At 40.0% G+C, this 20,401-nt stretch overlaps 1 protein-coding gene across 2 annotated transcripts in view; it reads right to left on the reverse strand.

The window, feature by feature from the left end:
• SUFU (SUFU negative regulator of hedgehog signaling) overlaps nucleotides 1-20,401 on the reverse strand; it is a 134,785-nt gene that overhangs the window by 26,659 nt on the left and 87,725 nt on the right. Inside the window, exons 6-8 of one of the 2 annotated variants that reach the window (XM_027851645.1) lie at nucleotides 19,692-19,764; nucleotides 16,525-16,678; nucleotides 14,491-14,602 (exon numbers count right to left, since the gene is read on the reverse strand). In XM_027851645.1, coding sequence (XP_027707446.1) covers nucleotides 14,491-14,602; nucleotides 16,525-16,678; nucleotides 19,692-19,764 — 339 coding nt within the window. Of the gene's footprint in view, nucleotides 1-14,490; nucleotides 14,603-16,524; nucleotides 16,682-19,691; nucleotides 19,765-20,401 lie in introns of both variants that reach the window. The other variant, XM_027851644.1, reaches the window with a different exon arrangement.

A 20,401-nucleotide genomic window follows, 5' to 3' on the forward strand; every position in this document is an offset into this window, starting at 1 on the left:
ACATAATTTGGTTTTGGTTCCTTTCAGTTTTATCCAAAAGCTTTCCACCATGCTTCCCCACACTGGTTCTTGGATTTCTTTATGTGCATGTGCCTTGTAAACACACACACACACACACACACACACTCTGGGCTAAACAAATTGTGGTATATGAATATAATGAAGCATGGCTGCACCAGAAGAAATGACAAACAGGAAGAATTCAGAGAAGTACGGAAAGACTTATCGACTGACACAGGATGAAGCAAACAGAACCAGAGAAACAAAATGTATAAAAACTACAACAATATAAACAGAAAAACAAAACAAAACAAAAAACAACGAACGCTTTATAATTATAATGATTAAGCATATCCTTGAGAAAATGCTGAGAAAATTAAACATTCCACTTGTCTCTTTGCAGGGACAGAGGATTATGGGTGTGGAATATTGCACGTGTTAAGACTTTTTTTGTGTTTGTTTTGCTGAATTGATTTTTTTCCTATTTTAAAAAATCTCTAGTGAGTGACTTTCTGGATAGGGGAGGGAGAAAGGTTATATTCAGAAAGGAAGGCGATGTAAAAACAAGAGATAGAAATAATTACAATGTCACACCACTGCCATTCCCTGTGCCTGCCTCCCCTAACCTTTTTATTTAGAACAAGGTACAACTTTCCAAAGCCATATTCTGGTCATGGGTACCATCCCACCAAAACTGAATGATAGACCTAAGGTCAAATTTGCCTCCTTGTGTTAGGATCTTTAGTTCACCTTGCTTGTTGTCTACTATTTGTGTACTTGTGTAACTGTATCAAATATGGCAAGTTTTACTGTTGGTTTCTTTCTTGGACTGTGCTATAAACTCTGGAGTATCTGTGTAGCTGCTGCTGCTGCTACTGCTTTGCTCCCTTTGTAGCTACTCTCTATAGTACTGAGCTAGGTGGATATACATGGGAGGTTTTCTTCTTTCCCTTTCCCATTTAAAGTCCTTTTGAAACCTGACTAGACATTTCATGCATTTTTAGGTGTATTTCACCCCTGGCCAGGAAGACTTTCAATCCTATATTTTAAGTCACAGTTTGGAAAACCAAATCCTGTTCTCAGATGCCACCTTCTTTAAAAAATTTCGATGATCTGTTTTGTTTCAAATAGGCCTTCCTCCTCCCAGAGAGCTTTCCCTTATTACACAGAATCAAAAAGAGAAGCAAGTTTGACAAAAATAACCAACATATTAAGTAAGTCCAACATTACATGCACTGTTACACACTGACAGTTCCCCCTCTAGAAAGAGGTAAGGTAGAGATTTTCATCTCTTATTTAGGGCCAAATTCCATAACATACAGCTTTAATTTTGCTGCTGATGCTGTAGTTCTTCTCATTTACAATATGTGGTAGTCTATAGGTTGTTTTTCTGGTCCTGCTTGCTTTCCGTCTCATATCAATCTTCCCATGCTATTCTTACTCTTCAGATTCATTGTTTCTTATAGCATGCTGATACTCCATTACATTTGTGTATCACAATTTATTTAGCCATTCTCTAACTGAAGGGCACCTACTCTGTTTCTGATTTTTTCTACTATAAAAAGTGTTTGTTACAATAAAAATTTTGACATCATCCCCTATTTTATTCTCCTTTCCCCTAGTATCTGCCAAAGAAGTAGCTCTTCTCTTTGTCAAGGTCTACTCTTGATCCTGTCCTTTCCCATCTTCTCCAAGAGATTGCATTTGCAATCATTCCACACACACACCTCGAATCTTCAACCTCTCCTTATCAACTGGTTCCTTCCCTACTGCCTTCAAATAGACCCAAGTCTTCTTCATCTCTAAAAAACCTTAATCCCCTCAAGCTATCATTCTATATCTCTTCTCTCTTTCTCAGCCAAACTGTTTGAAAAAGTTTACACTCCCTTCCTCTTTTCTCACTCATTCCTCAACACTTCAATATGGCTTCTACCCTCATCACTCCACTGCAACTGCTTTCTTCAAAGTTAACAATGATCTCTTTAAAAATTATTTTTTTACTTTGAACTTAAAAACAATAACAAAAAAGAGAATTTTCATGCATGTTGCCAAACACAAAGATCATCTATGAAAATGTGAATCTCTATCATACTGTTTGCTTAAAAAATTACAATAAATTCTATATATTACTTTCAATATTGTCCTGTTTGTCTGTGCCTTCCTTCTCAACTTCCTTCTACTTGTTTCTGTGCATTAAAAAACAAATGATGCAAGGGCCTTTTCTTTTTTCATCACTACTGTTCAATGTGTCACCTCATGATTCTTACCTCATTGAGAGTAATAAGGGAAACAATCCCTTGTAACAAAAAAAAGTCAAGCAAAATGAATCCTCTTCAAAACCCTCAGAAGAGAGCTAATCCAACCCAGGTCTTCTGGTTTTCTTATTTAACTCCCTTAATACCCTTTCTGAAGATATTATGGTCCTGAAGGGACATTTTTTCCCCTCATTAGAAAGTAAATACTACATCATCATATGGTTCCTTCCAATTGCTCCAATAAATTTACCTTTCTGTGTTTCTCTTGAGCTTTGTATTTTAATTTCAAAGTTTCTATTTAGTTATGGTCTTTTCATCGGAAATGTTTCAAAGTCCAGTTTTCCATTAAAGGTCCATTGTTTCTCCTGAAGAATTACACTCAGTGATGCAAGATAAATTATTTTTAGTTGTATGGCTATATGCTTTTTGCCTTTTGGAACTGTATATTTCAAGATCTGCTTTTCTATTATAACAGAAGCTGCCAGGACTTGTACAGTCTTGACCTGGTACCTTTGTCCTTGAACTATGTCTTGGATTTTGACTACAGCATTCCTGGAACTTTTTCTTCTTGGGTTTCTTTGAGGAGGTTAGAAGTGGACTTATTTCTACTTTCATTTTTGCCTTCCAGTTCTAAAAGGTGTGTATAGTTTTCATTTATAATTTCTTGAAATATAGTGTAGATCATCATATTTGTCCATTGAGATGGCTGGACTTCCAGCAAAGATGGAGAGGTTTTGTTTTGTTTTTTTTTTTACAAATCATAGCTTTCCGGGAGTCCAGTGACTGTTAAATTATCTCATCTTGACTTGTTTTCCAGGTCACTTGTTTTTTATATCAGATGTCTTACACTTTCTTCTATTTTTTCAATCTTTGATTTTGGTTCTAATACTTTTTTCTGTCTCATGGAGTCCCTGATTTACAATTGGTCTATTTTAGTTTTTAGGAAGTCCACCATTTGGAGGAGGCTGACCACTTTCTAAGCTATTAATTCTCCCTCCAATCATTTATTGCCTTGAGGGTCTTTATCTCATTGTTATCTCCTGCAATCCTGATCAGCACTTTCTTTGATTTGCTCATCTCTCCAGCTTTAATTTCTGAGTGTGGGCTTTGTGCCAGGGCCAAGCTGTGTCCCTGATGCACATCTGGGTGGAGTGGTCACCCCTGCTTGGTTTCTACCTGATCATTTGTGTCCTTGTGCTGACCTTGACCTTTTGGGGTTAAACCCCCCCATCTTTGAGGTTGTAGTGCTAGAGCTCTGGGTGAGGGGCCAAGCCTGGGGCATCCAAATCCAAGTGCTGCTGTACTGCATGTTGTTTCCGTCTCTGCCCGTTGGGGTTCTCTGACACTTCCAAGGTCCCCTTAGGCATTTATGCCCAGCTTATAGCTTCCTGGGGGGGAACCTTCTTTTCTCCTCTGGACAATGCCAGGGTTCTCTCTAGCTGTGCTTGGTCTTCCCTGACTTGTCACTGGTTTTACTGGCAGCCCCCTTGGCTTCTAGATGAAATTTTGTGCAGTTCTGGTGTGAAAGAAGTCATTTACTGTAGTTTCTCATTGGATTTCTTGATCACTGGTGGGTCTAGTATGAATTTCAGTTTTGCCAAGGTAGATATAGGGAAGCTGGTCAGTCTGCTTCCTGTTTAGGCAGGCCATCATTGCTGGAAGTCCAGCCATCTCAACTGACAAATAACATGGTCTTATCTTACTGCTAATCCTTCTTCATCTATCCGCTACATCTGACACCGTTGATCATGCTTGTTTAGTTTTAGCAACATTAATCTCTACAAGTTCCCTCCTACCCGACTGACCATTCCTTTTCAGTCTCTTTTGTTGGCTCATCATCTATATCATACGCCCTATCTGTGTGTGTTCTATGAGGTCTGTCCTGGGCCCCTTCCCTTCTCTCTCTGTGTAGATTCCATGGGCTTCACTATCACCCTTATGCAGATGACTTCCAGATCTATGCAACTAACCCCAGTTTCTCCTTTTTACTTCAATCTCATATCACCAATTGCTTACTGGACATTTCAAACTGGATGTCCTTTTTCTCTCTCTCTCTTTTTTTTTTTTGGTAAAGGACCTCAGAGGCCATGTATTTAAATTCTCTAAATTTATAGATAAGACAACAGGATCGAGGGGAAATAAGTGGCTTCTCTGATGTCACATAAGTAGCATGGGTCAAAACAGAATTTGAACACATCTCTTGTCTCCAGACTTCTTCTACTGTACCTAACTGTAACAGTTTCTCCATCTAGATAAACATATGCTCCTGCTGCCACACATTGTGGTAGCCAACACTGCCAATGGGAATATGGAGGGTAGGAAAATTCCCTCTCCCTTTATTTCATTCTGAGATTTAGTATTGACCATGCATTTTGCATTAGGTCACAACTGTCAATCTTTCCTTCTGTCTTTTGAAGATTCCTTTTAAAATCTAAGGTGGTAGACAATTTACCTGGGCATCCAAATGAATCTATTTAAACAATTTCTCTTATTTGTCTTCCCATCTTTGGGCTGTGAGCTCCAGAAGCAGCTGCTGCTGATTCAGTGGCTCCCAAGGTCTGTTCCTGGTTTGCTGGGGCCCAGTCTGCACTTGCATGGCCTGCACTGGACTTCATTCCTTTCTCACCCTGGTGCAGCAGACCTTTCCTGCCTACTTTCCAAGTTGCCTTAGGCTGGGAATTTGTTTCACTCTGTCTTTTTGTGGGTTCTGCTGCTCTATAATTTGTTTAGAGTCATTTTTAAAAGGTGTTTGGAGGGGCTTGGGGGACAGCTCAGGCGAGTCCCTGCCTTTTACTCTGGCATCTTGGCTCTGCCTCTGGATGTCCTTTTTCACACTCAACATGTCTTAAACAGTACTCATTTTTCCTCCTGAACCCTTCCTTTTTACAAACTTCCCTATTTCTGTCAAAGGCTTAGCATTAGACTAGACTACTCACTTTTCCTCACCCCACACATTTAATCAATTGCCAAACCTTGCTATTTCTACCTTTTTCTACTGCTTAGTGGTAGATAATTTCTGGGTCAAAAATTATAGGCAGTTTAATCACTTTCTCATCATAATTCCAAAATGCTTTCCTGAATGGTTGGGCCAACTCATAGTGCCACCAACAGTATATTAAGTGTTTCGGTCTTTCCACTACACCCCTCCCCCCAACATTGACTATTCCCATCTGTTGTCATCTTTGCCAATTTTCTAGGAAATACCATCTTCTTAACCAGCTGTTCACTTCCAAATCTGCTTCTTTTTGCCATCAATTGATAACACTGATGAAACCACCACCTGTGCCCTAAAGTCTTTGGTTCCCTGCCCAAAAAGTTAAAAGCTTTAGCAACGCTTTATAGATTTCCTCACTTTCTTTACACTAAAATGCTTTTATATCAAAGAAATGCAACACTGTAGAATATTAGAGCTGGGAAGGGTCCTTCGAAATCAGCTATCTAGGGGCAGTTAGGTGGCACAATGGATACAGCATTGGCCGTGAAGTCAAGAGGACCTGAGTTCAAATCTGATCTCAGACTAGATACTTGACAGTTACTAGCTGTGTGACCCTAGGCAAGTCACATCCCAATTGCCTTGCAAAAAACAAAAAAAACAAAAAAAAAACTATCTAATCAATCTCATTTTAAAGCTAAAGAAACAGGTCTATAGATAGGAAAAGACTTGCCCAAGCCCATAGTCAGTGGCAGAGTTGAGGCCAAGGTCTGTGGTTTGTTCCTTTGTGAACAATATGAATCACCAGAAATAGGTAGTAGTCATTTGGGAAGTTCTCTGTCACATCCTGGATACATACCCTGAGAAGACAGCAGACCTCTCTCTTTTTGTCATTCAGCTGATAGATACCAGCCTCAGTGCCCTTCACTGAAGAGTTGTCAACCACTGTCTATCTTCTCTGACCCTGACTGATGGTGTCTCCTGTGCCAGCACCTGTAGATCCATAACAGCATTTCTTAGAAGACAAGCAGCTTCTTCCTCCTCTTCCTCCTTTCCCCAGCTCCTTCTTCTCTGCGAAAAGCTCATATCTGTTTAGTGATCCTTTTTCTTCTCTTTCTCTTCTGTGTCACATTTTCACCTTCTAACTTCTGGTCAGTGTTCAGTATTTTTCTCTGCCTCTTCACTTTGTTTCACTTTTGTTTTAATATTAAAGTCCTTGAAGTTTTTTTTTTTTTTAAAGTAACACTTCATTCTTCCCCATAGTGTGAAGAGCGGTTCTATTTTACCCATTTACCTTTTAATCCAAGGGGGAGAACAGTCTACATTTTAAGCACAGATAAGTCACTTTATGATGGCAGAAATGTAAACATCACACCTCTATTCAGAACCCTGCAAAATTTAACTTGCTCCTCCCCATACTTCCTGGAAGTGAGATCCTCAGCCTTTCTTGCTCTTGTTAGTAACTCCCCTAGAGAACCACTGTGGTAAATGCTTGTGGTGGTCTTCAGTTCTAGAATTGTGATCCTCCTTCTCATCACAGTTAGCACCTTGACACCAAACTTCCTCTTTCTTGTGTTACTAAACTCTTACCTTGTTTCACAATCTTATCTTACTTATTTTCTTCTAATTACCTCTTCTCCTTCCAATCAGACTTATTCTCCTGCTTCTCCTTTTTTCCCAGAGTCCTTCCCCTTCTCTTTCTCCTCCTTGCATCCTTTTGCTTAAGTCTTCCTTGAATTAATCAATCACAGCAAGCATTTACTAAGTTTACTTAATATAATGATACTTATGTACCAGGCACTGTGCAAGGTGCTGGAGATACAAAGACAAAAATTAAAAAAAAAAAATCCCTTATAACCTTAAAGGAGGTTATATCCCATTGTATTAAACCTTCCTCCTTCAGGCTCATCTTTTCCCTTGAGTTCTAGCTCTTTCTCCTTGATTCTTTCCCCCTACTTTACCTCTAGCCCTTCTTCAACTTTTTAGATCCTCTTAAATTTTCCCTCTACAAATCTAATCTCTAGACTTCTTCATAATTCCCTCTCTTCCACTTACCATTTCCCGTAGGAGTAATGACTGACCATTACCATTGATACAAATCATCTACTACCCAAGCATCTGAAATCGGTGCTGGGTCAGGCACTGCAGTAGGAACTATACAGATACACATTCAAACAAGCTTGAGTCTTTAGTGAATTACCAAGGGGCAACACAAGCTGACATTCAGATCATATTACAGCAAAAGATCAAAGAAACAACACCAGTATCCACTAGATAAAAAAGGTGGTGGAACTGAGGGATTTCATAGTTAACTAGAATGGTGCTGGAGCAAAAGCAGCATAAACAAGTTATCCCCTAATTAACTGTTGATTGTTTTAGCCAGCAGAGACCTAAATCTGAGGGTTTTTTCCCTTCATCTGTAGCTCACTCTTGACTCAGACTTGGAAACTAAGATCCTTTCTTTCCTTTATGAGTTCTATCTACAACTTTTCCTTTTCTGAGACCCTGGGTCATCTCCCTTCTCCAACTCCCCAGTAAAGTCTTCCTTTTTTCTCCTTAAAGGAGGGCTTTACTGCTGAAGTGTTGGGTAACCCTAACAATGGATCATATTTAAAAAAAACAACACTCTCACTATTCAATGCCAACAAGGGGGGAATGGCATTTGGATGGAGCTCAAAGTTGCTGAATACATAAGTTGAGAGTTAGGGTGTTTGTAACTGCCCTTATTTAAATTCCCTCTGAATATAGAGAATTGATCTCTGTTGTATGGAAATTGTGTTAAAATGGAAACTTTAGCTTATCTAAGCCATGTTTGTTGTGAATTCCTTGCCTCTCCTATTCTCAAATGTAAACTCATTTGGCAAAGTTGTTCAAAGGTACTTAGTGCATAGAATTGTTATAACAAAAAGACAAAACTTAAGCAAAATGAGCATGAAGGAAATCTCCAGTCTTGAAAACAGGGCATGCCATTCTTGGCATCTTTCTCTCCTGCCTCAGTCCTATCTATGTAGTCTTTCCAGGACAACTAAAAGAAAGGCAGCTGCCTCCTTTCGAAACATCTGTCTCCAGCAAAAACAACGATGCTTCTCTAGGGTGAGGTAAAGCTGCCGTGACCAGTCCCTAAATCCTGGCCTTAGGGCAGACACATACAACTCTACAAATCATAAATCTTAATTACTGTCTTTCATGACAACAATATCAATCAACAAGAATTTATTAAGTACTTATACTATACACTAGATACTGTACTACACTGAGGATATAAAGAAAAAAGCAAAACTAGTTCCTGCCCTCAAGAAGCTTACATCTAATGGGTTAGACAATATATACATAAATCGGTATAAAAAAGATCAATATGGAGTACATTGAATGTAGCCTTAGAGGGGAAGGCACTAGCAGCTTGGGGGTGGGATGGGGCTGGAAAGACCTCCTGAAGGACAGGAAGCTTGATTTGTAACACATCACTATAGTTTCCCCAAAGTACAAATACAACTCCCTTCACTCTGAAGCAATGAAAAGTTGGGAGTAAACCAAACATTTTGCTCTCTCAAATCTCAGGCTCCTCATAGACTCATCTTAGAATGACGTGCTCTTGGGCAAGGCCATAAATTATGAAAAGTCTGGGCTTAAAGAACAAAATATTTGATTCATAAAAACTCTAGAGAGGTAGGAAGGAAGGAAAATACAAAAGGACAGACTATGGAGAAGTGGGGAAAGTTTTCTCTATAAACTTCAATTTCCTGGGCCATTTGGGCAAAACATGTACTTGAGAAATTCTTGAGCAATCTAAACAGAGGAGGTAAAAATTCAGCTCAAAATGATAGTTGGACTTTTCAGTGTAATGATAATAGCTCACAACTTTATAGCACTTTGGGAATGACCCATTTTATCAATGAACAAACTGAAGCTCAGAGAAAACATACCTTGTTTCAAGGTCATAGAGCCAGTAAGTATGAGAGGCAGAATTTGAACTCAGATCTCTCCTAACTCCAAGAGGGAGGTTCTTTTATAGTAGAAAGAACACTAGACTTGGAGCAAATAAGGAGATCTGGGTTCTAATGTCAGTTCTGTGTTCCCCTCCCAGAATAGGAACCAGTTCTTAGTATGGCATGGTTATTTTTCTTCAGTCCCCTTCTGGTTTCCTAGCCATAAAATGAGGATTAAGGAGTAGGAAAAAAATGGGGACAATGTTTGTCACTTGAACTAAGGTAGATAAAGAGAGTGTTTTGTGCATGTTATATACATGGAAGGAGTATTTTTAAAGGATCAAGGGTGTTCTGAATTCCTCATAGGAAGTTAAAGGACAATAAGTAAATTGAAAGATAAGCAGAAGACCCAGGTTCTAGTTCTTGCTATGCTAGCCTATGGACCTTGGTTAAGTTATTTCATCCCTCTGGGCTTGCTTCAGGTTGCTCATTTGTAAAAGGAAAGGAATTAGATCAGAGGCACTAAATTCAAACAGAAATGGCTCTACTGGCCAAGCTCTGACATAGAAAACCAAAATTCACATTGTCTATGTTGTATTGCATTTTATTAGACATTTACTTCTGCTGTAGGCCTCCACTTTTATACCTCTAGATAGATGATTTTTAAGAATGCAGTCAGCCCATCATGTGGGCCCAGAAGATGCATCAAAAGATGGATTTGGCCCTGGTTAGTGAGTCACTTGTAGAGTCAGGACAAAATCTCCAAAGCCAGACAAGTTACTAGCTCTTACAACTATAGTGTGGTAGGAATTCAAATTTCTCTGTTATCAGAAACAATGAACCTGATAACTATCATTTTCCCAGATTATCCTGGAGAAAACTGAAACAGAAAAGCTAAGGGCTGGAATCCATTAGATCATCTCTGACCAAAAAATAATGAAAATTTAAAAACTTAATGACTTCAAATATCAAGTATGCCTGGTCATTTATTCCCCAGTCATGTGGGAACATTTAAGAGTCACAGCTTTTAATGTGCTACTGTCCTCAGCTCAGTGAGGAATTTGTTTTGCATGGTTCCTTGGCTGCCCGAGGCAGACTCACTAGGGGGAGGTGCCAGAATATGGTTTTCTCAGCAGATCGTTTCAGGAAAAGCCAAATACATATTTTATGGTTGGAATGTAGGAGTTGTGAAACATTAGAATGGGCCATGGAGGGGGCTGGTGATTCTTCTTTCCTGAAGGGAGTGGGAGAACAGCAGGCATGAACCAAGAGCAAGAGAGGTAGAGGCCCAGGTTATTCAGAGGGGAAGAGATTCATGGGAAGCAAGAAATAAGACATACAAGAAAAAGTCCCAGGTCTCAAAGTGACAATTTTAGAAATAAGGATTTTTTGGTTTTATTTTGTTTATTTTTTAACATAACTAAAATAGGTCCTACTTTGAAAAAGCCATTTTAGTACAGTAGCTATAATCCCAAATCTAACACCCCAAAAGTTAAAGCCTGAGATAACAAGATAAATAACATAGGTTCAAACTGTATCTCTAATTACATGATTATAAACAAGTTCTACTGGTTTGTTATAAATTGGTATTTTTATACACATAGGGTGTCCCAAAAGTGCAGTGCAGTCTTAAGCCTTAGTAACTGAAGTCAAGTTTTAACCTTGAGGAGCTCAAAATTGCACAAAGATTTTTGGGATACCCTGTATTATGTCTATCAATCAACTCATAATCATGATTTTATGAATCCCTGCAGCATCCCCATGAGTGGAGCAAATAAGGTCATACCTGCTTCATAGGTTAAGACCTAAGCACGAGCAGAGTGATAGCTCACTTTTATCCAAATGACTGAGAGATCTGTTGATGACCCATTTTTAATTTGTCGTTTTAACCACTAGACTTTGCTGCCTCCCAGATGATAGCTTCTCTTCAGTACACTTGCAGGAAAGAAAAAGACCTGTTCAGAACCCCAAAGGTATATGTTACTACGATACAGCACTGAAAGCCTGACCAAGTGAAAATCAAACACATAGACCCAATAACTCACCCACTGATTGCTACTACCATGGGGGAGATGCAACAAACTTGTGCTAGCACATTTATGGACGGTTTCTTTAATTGTAATCAACTTGGTTTAACAGAAACGAGGTCAAGTCCCAGAGTGGGCAGCATGGACATTAAGAGCCTGCTTACTAATCTGAACTCACTACATCTCCATCGGTCTTCGAGATAGCAGGAGTTCAACCCTGGGGAGGGTGAGCAAAGTATCCAACAATATTCTTATGTAAAAGAGAAAGCATTTTGCACCGACTTCTTCACATACTGGTTTCTGCTGTATCTGTAATAATGCAGCCTGAAGAATTGAACACTAACTAGGAAACATTCCCTGGTTTCTTGGGTATGCATGTTTCAGACTCAAAGAAGGTAGATCACCATGGGTAAGCAGTTCTGACCTACTCCCTACTCACTTCTCTCCTCTATAAATCTCCTTGCTGCCAGGAGTCTCTCTGCAGCCAGCCTTCAAGGGGAGAGCCATAACCACTCCAGTGAGCCTCAGATTCAGGCTACAAATGTTGAATAAACCCTAAAAGCTTTCCAATCTTGAAAAGCGACAACTAAGTGCAGTGTATATCCAAGACTGATCTGGGAACTTGTATCTCTCAAATGTTCCTACAAAAATACTTCATAAATATAGCTGGGCAAGATATCATAGCATAGGGAGATATGCACATGCAGATAGTGTGTGGGATTGACTAAGTATTAGATAAGGAGTCAAGAGACCTGGGTTCTATTTCTGGCAATGCTATTAACAAGCTACGTGATCCTGGAGGACAAGTCACTTAACTGTTCTGCCTCTGTTTTCTCATCTGTAAAATGAGGGGGCAGATAATTCCCAAGGTACCTTTCAGCTCTAAAATGCTATTCCATTCTATGGTCTATATTCTCAGAGGTTCAAATATTTCCAGAGAAGAAAAGGAAACTCTGTGCTGATATATTCTAGTCAAATGTGAATTGCTGTGAACTTTAACTTGGTCAACAATTATTTCGTTTTTTAACATTAATTTTTAAAAATTTTGACTTCTAAATTCACTCCCTCCTGCCCCTCGCCACCCATTAAGAAGACAATATAATATCAATTATACATGTGAAGTCATGCAAAACATAAACAATTATTTCTCAATACTCTATTAGAACCAATGGAATAATGCTATTTGGCTTTTTGAAGCCATTAAAAAATCTCACCCGTGACTTATGCCACCAGATGATGTGTTCTCATTAGAGCAACGAAAGTATCTGAAAAATTGTGTAATGTATCACTCCAGGGCTTTCTACTTAAGCTAGGATCAGAATCACAGCACACTGTTCCAGTCACTACCAGGAAAAGCCAATAGGGTCCCAGCAATCTCAAGGTCAAAGGCCATCTTTAGGAAATATTATAAGGCAGTCTTTGGACATTCTTGGAATTGGCCTATTTACACTTAGTTGTTCTCTCATGTATGTTGGTTCTATCTCCTCCACTAAATGAACTCCCTGATAGCAGAAAACATATTTCTGATCTCCTCAAGAGGACCTGGCATAGGTTGGCACACAGCAAATATTCAGTAATGACTTCTTAGAAAAGCAACTAATATGGTAGAACTGTGAACTACTCCAACTATTCTGGAAAGCAATTTGGAACTATGCCCAAAAAACTATTAAACTGTACGTACTCTTTGACCCACTGATAGCACTACTAGGTCTGTATGTCAAAGAGATCAAAGGAAGAGGAAAACGACCCATATATACAGAAATATTTATAGCAGCTCCTTTAGTGGTGGCAAAGAACTGGAAACTGAGGGGATACTTATCAATTATGGAGTGGTGGAACAAGCTAAGGTATATGAAGACAATGGTATACTATTGTGCTATAAGAAATGATGAAGGGGATAGTTTCAGAAAAACCTACAAAGATTAATATGAATTGACAGAAAGGAAAGTGAACAGAACCAGGAGAAAAATTTACATGGAAAGACCAATATTGTGAAGATAATCAACTTTGAAAGACTCAGTAATAACTCTTAACAACACAATGACCAACCACACTTCCAAAGGTCTCATTGAAGCATATTTTCTTGTATTTCTTTCTTTTTTTTTGCCTACTTTTTTTTCTGGAACATGGCTAATGCAGAAATCTGTTTTGCATGACTATGTATATTTATAATGGATTCTATTTTTCTTGCCTTCTCAATAGGTGGGGGAGGAGGAAAGAGAAGAGAATTTGGAAAATGAAATAAAAAGAAAAGAAAGTAACTAATAATCAGTCTAGAATACTAACCAGTCTGAAATACTGGGCCTCCCTATAAGAATTTTTTTAATTTTAAAAACATCATCGTGTATGAGACATACCATCAGGAATTTTCTACCAGGTGTACTAACCAAGCTCCATTTTCTAGCAACACATTTGTCCTTAGATGGATGAATTAATTGCTCACTGGGCCCAGGCACTGGTATTTCCAGCCAGGGATGAGGTCTCTTTTCTGCGACACCAGCACCCAAGGCAGAGCCTCACTAGTACTGTTGCTTTGAAATTAGGACCAAAGGGTAGAGAAGAGGTAACCCCTGACCACTACACTGTGTCTTGACAGAACCTATTGGCTCAAAGGGGAAGGCATCTGATACACAGTGCACTTGCCTGGACAAGAGAAAAAAATCCAAGAATAAATCCTGGTCTGAAATGGCCTTAGAGTAGAAATTCTCCTTGGAGAGCCATGTAGTGTATTATAAACTATACCCAGGAAGCAGCAGCCTAATGAAAGTCAAGGGAGATCTGCCAAGGGTTTTCCCTCCTGGGGCAGCAAGAAAATGGGGTTCAGGTTCCAGCAGGGCCTTCTGTTGGTTGGCTAGGCAGGAGGCTTATGCAGCTGTAGATACGAGCTGAAGACCAAGCCTCAGGAAGGAAGGGCAACTACAGCTGTAACTAAGATAAGGAGAGGAGCAATGCTCATTACAATGGTCCCATTCAAGGCTGGGAGGCCCCAAATCTGATTTCATCCCAACCCTGCCTCACACAGAGCCCATGTAAATATTTGCAGATGTTTATATTCACACCCTACAATGACTCTTTAAAGACCCTTACTACTGGCAAACTTGCATGTCTGCCATCCCCCCTCCCCCCTACTCTTTTCATCAAGTTGCAAAAATCCTTGGTTCCTATAAGCCCAGTCTTTGTTCTTTTTCACATAGGTCTTGAAGGGGAAGGAGTGGAGTGGGGAGAGAAGACCCACTGCTATCTTATTGGAGGTGAAAACTCTTAAAGACAGAAACCCCTCCAAGTTCTGGGATAGGATGTGGCTCACTGGGGACATATGATTTAAATCCCTTGAGGGGCCAGAGACTTACGGTGCTCGGTCATGATTTAGGCCATTCTGCCGCTGGGTGTTGATTGGAGGGAGGACAGGTTTACTGTTGATCTCTAGCCCCCTCCTCAGGGTCTCTCTGATTTGCTCTGTATCTGCAAAGACAGAGCTTGGTCACTTGATGCTATGTGGGGCACCCCAAATCTGGCAGAGCTGTGGAGCTGGAAAATACCATCAATCCTGGGGAAAGAAATCATGCTGGTCCTGAGCTACTGTCTATATACCCAGAAGTATGATTAGCTTGTTTTCTGCTGGAAAAAAAAAAAAAGAAGGATTTGGGTCTGAATCTCAAAGGATGCATAAGACAGGGTCTTTCACTCTATCTCTGGCTAGAAGGAATGAGTCATTTCTCTTTCTCTGCCTAAGATACATGCTTACCCCCTTCCATGTTGCCCACGGTTACTCATAGTTACCAACAAGGTAAGCCCTTTATGAACTACTGAAATCTTTTAAGGGAAAATGACACTGTCACATGGTTAGGAATGCTAGCAGACATGACAGCTTTGACTGACACATTCCCTGCATTATCACTCATCAGCATATATATGGCGCCATTCATACTTAGCTGCCAGGTTCTGTCTGGGCCTTCAGTTTAGGGATACCCTGAATTGGGCCATACAGGGAAGATCTGCTCCCAATCACTTCCCTTCAACTCTATACCAAGGAGACGTTTAGTACTCCTTAGGTCTTGTTGGGGCAAGGGATGGACAGGCTGAATTTCACAAAAATGGTCAAATTCTCTCCTGTGGTCCACTAACCTGCTTTACTAGAAGTTTAACTTACTTGGAAGGCTTAATTTTAAAGAGACTTTGCTGGCCTTTGAGATAAAGCTTGCTGAGTTGGTCTGCTTCTTTCTAATGACATTTTGATCTAAGCAGGTTCCTCTGTACATTGTCCACCACGAAAGAAAGCCAGTCAGCTGAACCTTTGGACAAAACTTCTGGATCCTCAAAAAAAGAAAAAAACCAGCCCTCGTGTCAAGTTCAACTGAATGATTCTGATAAGTGCACACCCTCTCTGAATTTCCTATTAAGCTTGGCACATCTGCAGAATAAACAGGAAGGAAAGAAAAGGGCCAAATATTTGTAATGGAGTCTTTTTAAAATGTTGCCCCATTAGGGAAGGCTGGAAATAGAAAATCTTCTACAAATGTCACCTTGTGTTTGTTAGGAGACATGGCTCAAGCTATAAACCTATTAACCATTTAAAAAATGAAGTGGCTGAGAAAATGGACAGAAAGTAGAAATGAAATCTGTAATCATTTGTACCTAGAAATTAACATTTCAGACTTTTTCTTTTGGAATTAGTTCACTGTACTCTTTGCTAAAACTCACTAAGTATTCTTGTACCCAACTAATTGAACACACACTCAACATCACAACTAGTCATTTGATTTGAGATGTGGCCTAGCTTTATTAATCCGGGCTGCTCATGATCCCTGATCCCTCTTGAGAGCTTGGAAAGTCAAGGGTCTACTGTCTACAGCCCTGTACTTCATCTGTAAGGAACCAAGCACTTTATCTCTGCAGGAAAAGTCCTATGTATTGGACTCATTCTTCCATTACCTATGGCTTTAGTGGGATTGATGCAAGAGTTCTGCTCTGTATCAATTCTAATTCAACTCAAGCTCCATCTTTGGTGGTCTCTACTCCTTTTCTATAATTGCCCCATGACTCCAGCTCATTTCCATTAACTCAGTTTCCATGGGCAGATGCAAAAAATTATCACTGTGAATGGTATACTTCAAAAAAATACACTCAGGAAACAAATGCCACCCAGAAAGAGGTTAATGAAATACCCTTAATCACACTGCAATGGGAGAGAATGATTACCATTTAAACTATGGCTACACAAGAAACTACCAGAACGTGTTTTTTCTATTAGAAAGCCATCACAAGAGATAATGTAAACCAGGACTCAGAAGAATGATATTGGAAAAGGAGGCAAGGATTAGGTTAGAACAGAATGGGCATGAGTTAGGGGCAAGAGGGTAAAGTTTGGGGTAAGTAGGTCTCACCTTTGCCAGAAAGTCTCCGAGGCTGCATCCCAATACAAATACTCCTACTGTCATCGTCGTCCTCAGGGGGTCGGCTCAGATCATCCCAGGCACACTTGGCACTCACTCCACTCAGATTGGAGCCATCTGTCTCGATCCCTTTATCAACTCTCTCCTGCTTGAAAAGACCCAAAGAGACAAAGCACACTACTCAGATGTTTTCTTCAGCAAGCACTTTTGTTGCTGCCACCACCATTCTTGTCCCCTAAGAATAGAGTCCCCAACCACACTCTCTTTGCAGCTACCAGCATCACAAACCCTTTGTCAACTACTGAGATCCTTCAGGGGCAACTGTGAGTCAGGGATACTAGCACAATAGCCAACTGCAAGCCACACATTTTCTGCACATGGGCAAATCAGCACTCAGATACAGCACTATTTACTTCAGGCTTCAGTCTTTTGCCAAACCACTCCCAATGTTTTGTGGAAAAGTCCCATAGCAAAAGGCCTGGTTAGTGTGCAGGGGCCTAGACACATGAACTATTCCCCTGAGGCTGAGTAGAAGTCTGCCTTTGATTAGGAGACACATACTTCTCTCCCTGCTCTTTGAGGAACACTTCTTTTAGGAGTTTAATAGGGAAGTGATGATACATGGAACAAGTTTAAAAGGAAAGAAGAGGGAGTAATTTTATCCTAAATCACCTGAATTTCTTTCTTTTGATAGCTAGATAATGCAGTTACATAGCAGAATGGCATCTAAGATATGACCAACAGACTAGTGTCAGATTGACAGGCCAAGTTTTTCAACAAAATCTGAGCAAAATTTACTTCTTTTTTTGAATTCAGATGGGCGATCCAAGGGCAGTGACTACCTACAGTTTCTATCTCAGCCTATGGTTTAATGTAGACACTCAAAATAGACCCAAGTATTCCAAAATCTAAACTTGGCTCCTCAAACTCAACTTTAAAAAAGAATAGTATCCAAGGGGCAGTTAGGTGGTGCAGTGGATAGAACTCCAGCCTTGGAGTCAGAAGGACCTGAATTCAAATCTGGCCTCGACTAGCTGTGTGACCCCGGGCAAGTTGCTTAACCCTGACTGTCTCACAAAAAAATAAAAAAAAAAAGAATGGTATCCAGAACACTTCCTAGATTCCTTCCCTTAAAATGTTTCTATAGTATGTTTGTTTTAATATACTAATCATATATTGTTCTGTGTGTGCTCAGGCTTCAGACTAAAGGTCAACTGAATAAAAAGTAGCCATGGTCAAAGTAAGCCACCTTGTGAACTGGCACCTCAGTTGGCTTTTCCCTACCTATGGAACCCTTGAATTTAATTTCCTTAAGAAAGGCTGGTGCCAAATACCATCACAGGCCTTAGTGTGATACTAATCTGCTCTGGTGAAGAAGCCTGACTGGGGAAGAACACTATGTGTTGTTTGTTACTACTTATCTTATAGTTAAGTAGTAAACTGACCAGTAAGCTGGTTATTTTCACTGTAGACATGGCAACATGGAACCCAAAACCTGTTTCTCATCATTGGCTGTTTCCTTACTTCTGGTGTCACATTTATTCCCAGCTCAGTTTGGGGTGGTGGCCAGGGAGAAGCTAGCAATTTATTTCCAGTATGGGACAGGGGAATAGCTCCTTGTCCCAGACGTGCCAATGTCTTTTGATTTTCTCAGTGCCAAACCTGAAATTCTGCCTTACCCAGAATCCGTGGGAAAAAAAAAAAGACATTCCTCTAAGAAGCAGAGCTCAGATAGGTGAGTTAATGGAAAATATCAGTCAATAGGAGTAATATGGCATTGCCCTTTGGAACTATAGTACCAAAACATAGATTTTCCTCACTTTTCACCCCTCCTCCGAGAGATATTCACAGAATGTTATGGCAAGAAGGGATCATCTAGTCCAATCCCCTCATTTTAGCAAAGAGAAAACTAGAAGTTGCTAATGAAATAATCTCAGCTCTTGCCCTCCTGTTCTGGCAGGTGGACATATGTGCATAGGGATTCACCTTTGTACAGAGAGTTATTTTTGTAGAAAGCAGTTTTTTTCCTATTTGTCCTTCTTCTTTCTTAAAAATGTTTTAAGAGACCACTAAGTGAACTTAGGGACCTGCTGTCTACTCTCAGGATTCCTTGTGGAGGGAGGACAGGATTGCTCTTGGCATTCAGACAAAGAACTGGTTGGTTTCACCCAACTTGTTCAAAGAATCAGAGCCCTCTCTCAGCACCTAGGACTTAGGACAGGGTCAAATCACAGTACACAGTGTCAAATGCAAGGCTCCATTATGGCTGCAGAACAAGGAGTTAGATGACCTCCTACTTATCGCATGCTGTCACTGACCCAGGAAACACAGGGAACCCCAAACAAAGCACAGAGAGGCAGCCTGTTGGAGAAGGAAAGGCACTGGATTTGGAGTCACAGCATTTGGGCTCAAATCCCAGCCGTGCTACTTATTGCTTATGTGACCTTAGCCAACCTCACTTAACTGCTCTAGGTCTCAGTTTCCCCATCTGTAAAATCAGTGGAGTAGGATAAGGCTGGACTATATGATACTCAGGCTCTGAAATCTACAGTCCCAAATAAGGGGACATTAGTTGCAATCTAGAAACAGAGTAAGAGGTAAACCTAGTGGTACTTCTATGATTTGAGCTTCCCCAAGCCTTCCTAAGTGTCCCATGATATGCCGAGGAATTCCTGGGCAAAAGAGCATATTTCCTTCCTGCATAAAGGCTTCCCCTTCTCTAGGGAAGCACAACCCTTAAGCTACCTTCCTATAGTCCAGGAATATCGTGGGATTCTGAATGTCTTAGAGAAGGCATTCTCTAAGATAGCCTAAAGATATCAGTAAACCTAAGAGAGATATGAAATCAGATATTTTTGGTGCTATGAAAATCTGTCTTTTAATTGAGGCAAATTCATATCTTGTCAACATAAAGCTGAACCAACTACTAGATCCCATTAAACCCTACAATATGTCAGTGAATGAAAATGCATATGTATGTGTTCCTTTATAGATCACTGAAAAGCAAACATCCAAAGGAAAAAGATAGCTGTACTCTTCAGTCTCCAATGTCTGCCCTATTCTGAACACTGACAGTTTGAGGGAAAGGAAAGGCAATAAACTCAGAAGAAGGACAAAAGGTAGATGAGTGGGAGAAGTTCTCTCAACTCAAGACATACTTGCAAATGTGGATCAATCTCAAATATAGTCTCGCCTCTTCGCATATCAGTTATTAACCAGGGGCCACCAGCTCTGTGAGGGAGAGACAGTAAGACACATAATAGTAACTTAATGTAGCATGGACTTATTCTAGAAAGAAGCCAAAAATTTGAGTAGTAGGCAATTGGAGGAGTTAAAAACATTGAGGTGGGCATGACGGCAGGCAGGGGTAGGAGGAGACTACCCTAGCTTAGCCTACAGTTTACTTAGCCCCACCCTTGAACCCAGTAATTTTTTTAAGATTAAACAATCAATCTTTCCTTTCTTTGCAGAGGTGGAAGACTAAGTATGCATATAATAGAAAGATTTTTCTTTCAACCTATTAGTTAGTCTTGTTGAATTGTTCCCTGCCTTTTTTATTCTCTGTCATTAAAGGGGGGAGGGGAGAAGAGACACTAGGAAATGAAGGTCATATAGAAAGAAAAGATATCTATAGAAATTTATTTTTTTAAAAAGATTAATTGGTTAGGGATATACCACCAAACCAGTGGGGGAACCCTCAATGAGAAAATTCAGTGACTTCAACTTTAATGACTAAGCTCCAGAACTACCTTCTGCAGGAGGCCTTTCCTGGTTTTGAGGTTACTTAATATATAATTTGTATCTCTCTCTGTCACACACACACACACACACACACACACACACACACACACACACACACACACACACA

The sequence above is a fragment of the Vombatus ursinus genome, unplaced genomic scaffold, assembly GCF_900497805.2.
Source record: "Vombatus ursinus unplaced genomic scaffold, bare-nosed wombat genome assembly UNPS02009205.1, whole genome shotgun sequence".
In the NCBI taxonomy this organism is placed as follows: domain Eukaryota; kingdom Metazoa; phylum Chordata; class Mammalia; order Diprotodontia; family Vombatidae; genus Vombatus; species Vombatus ursinus.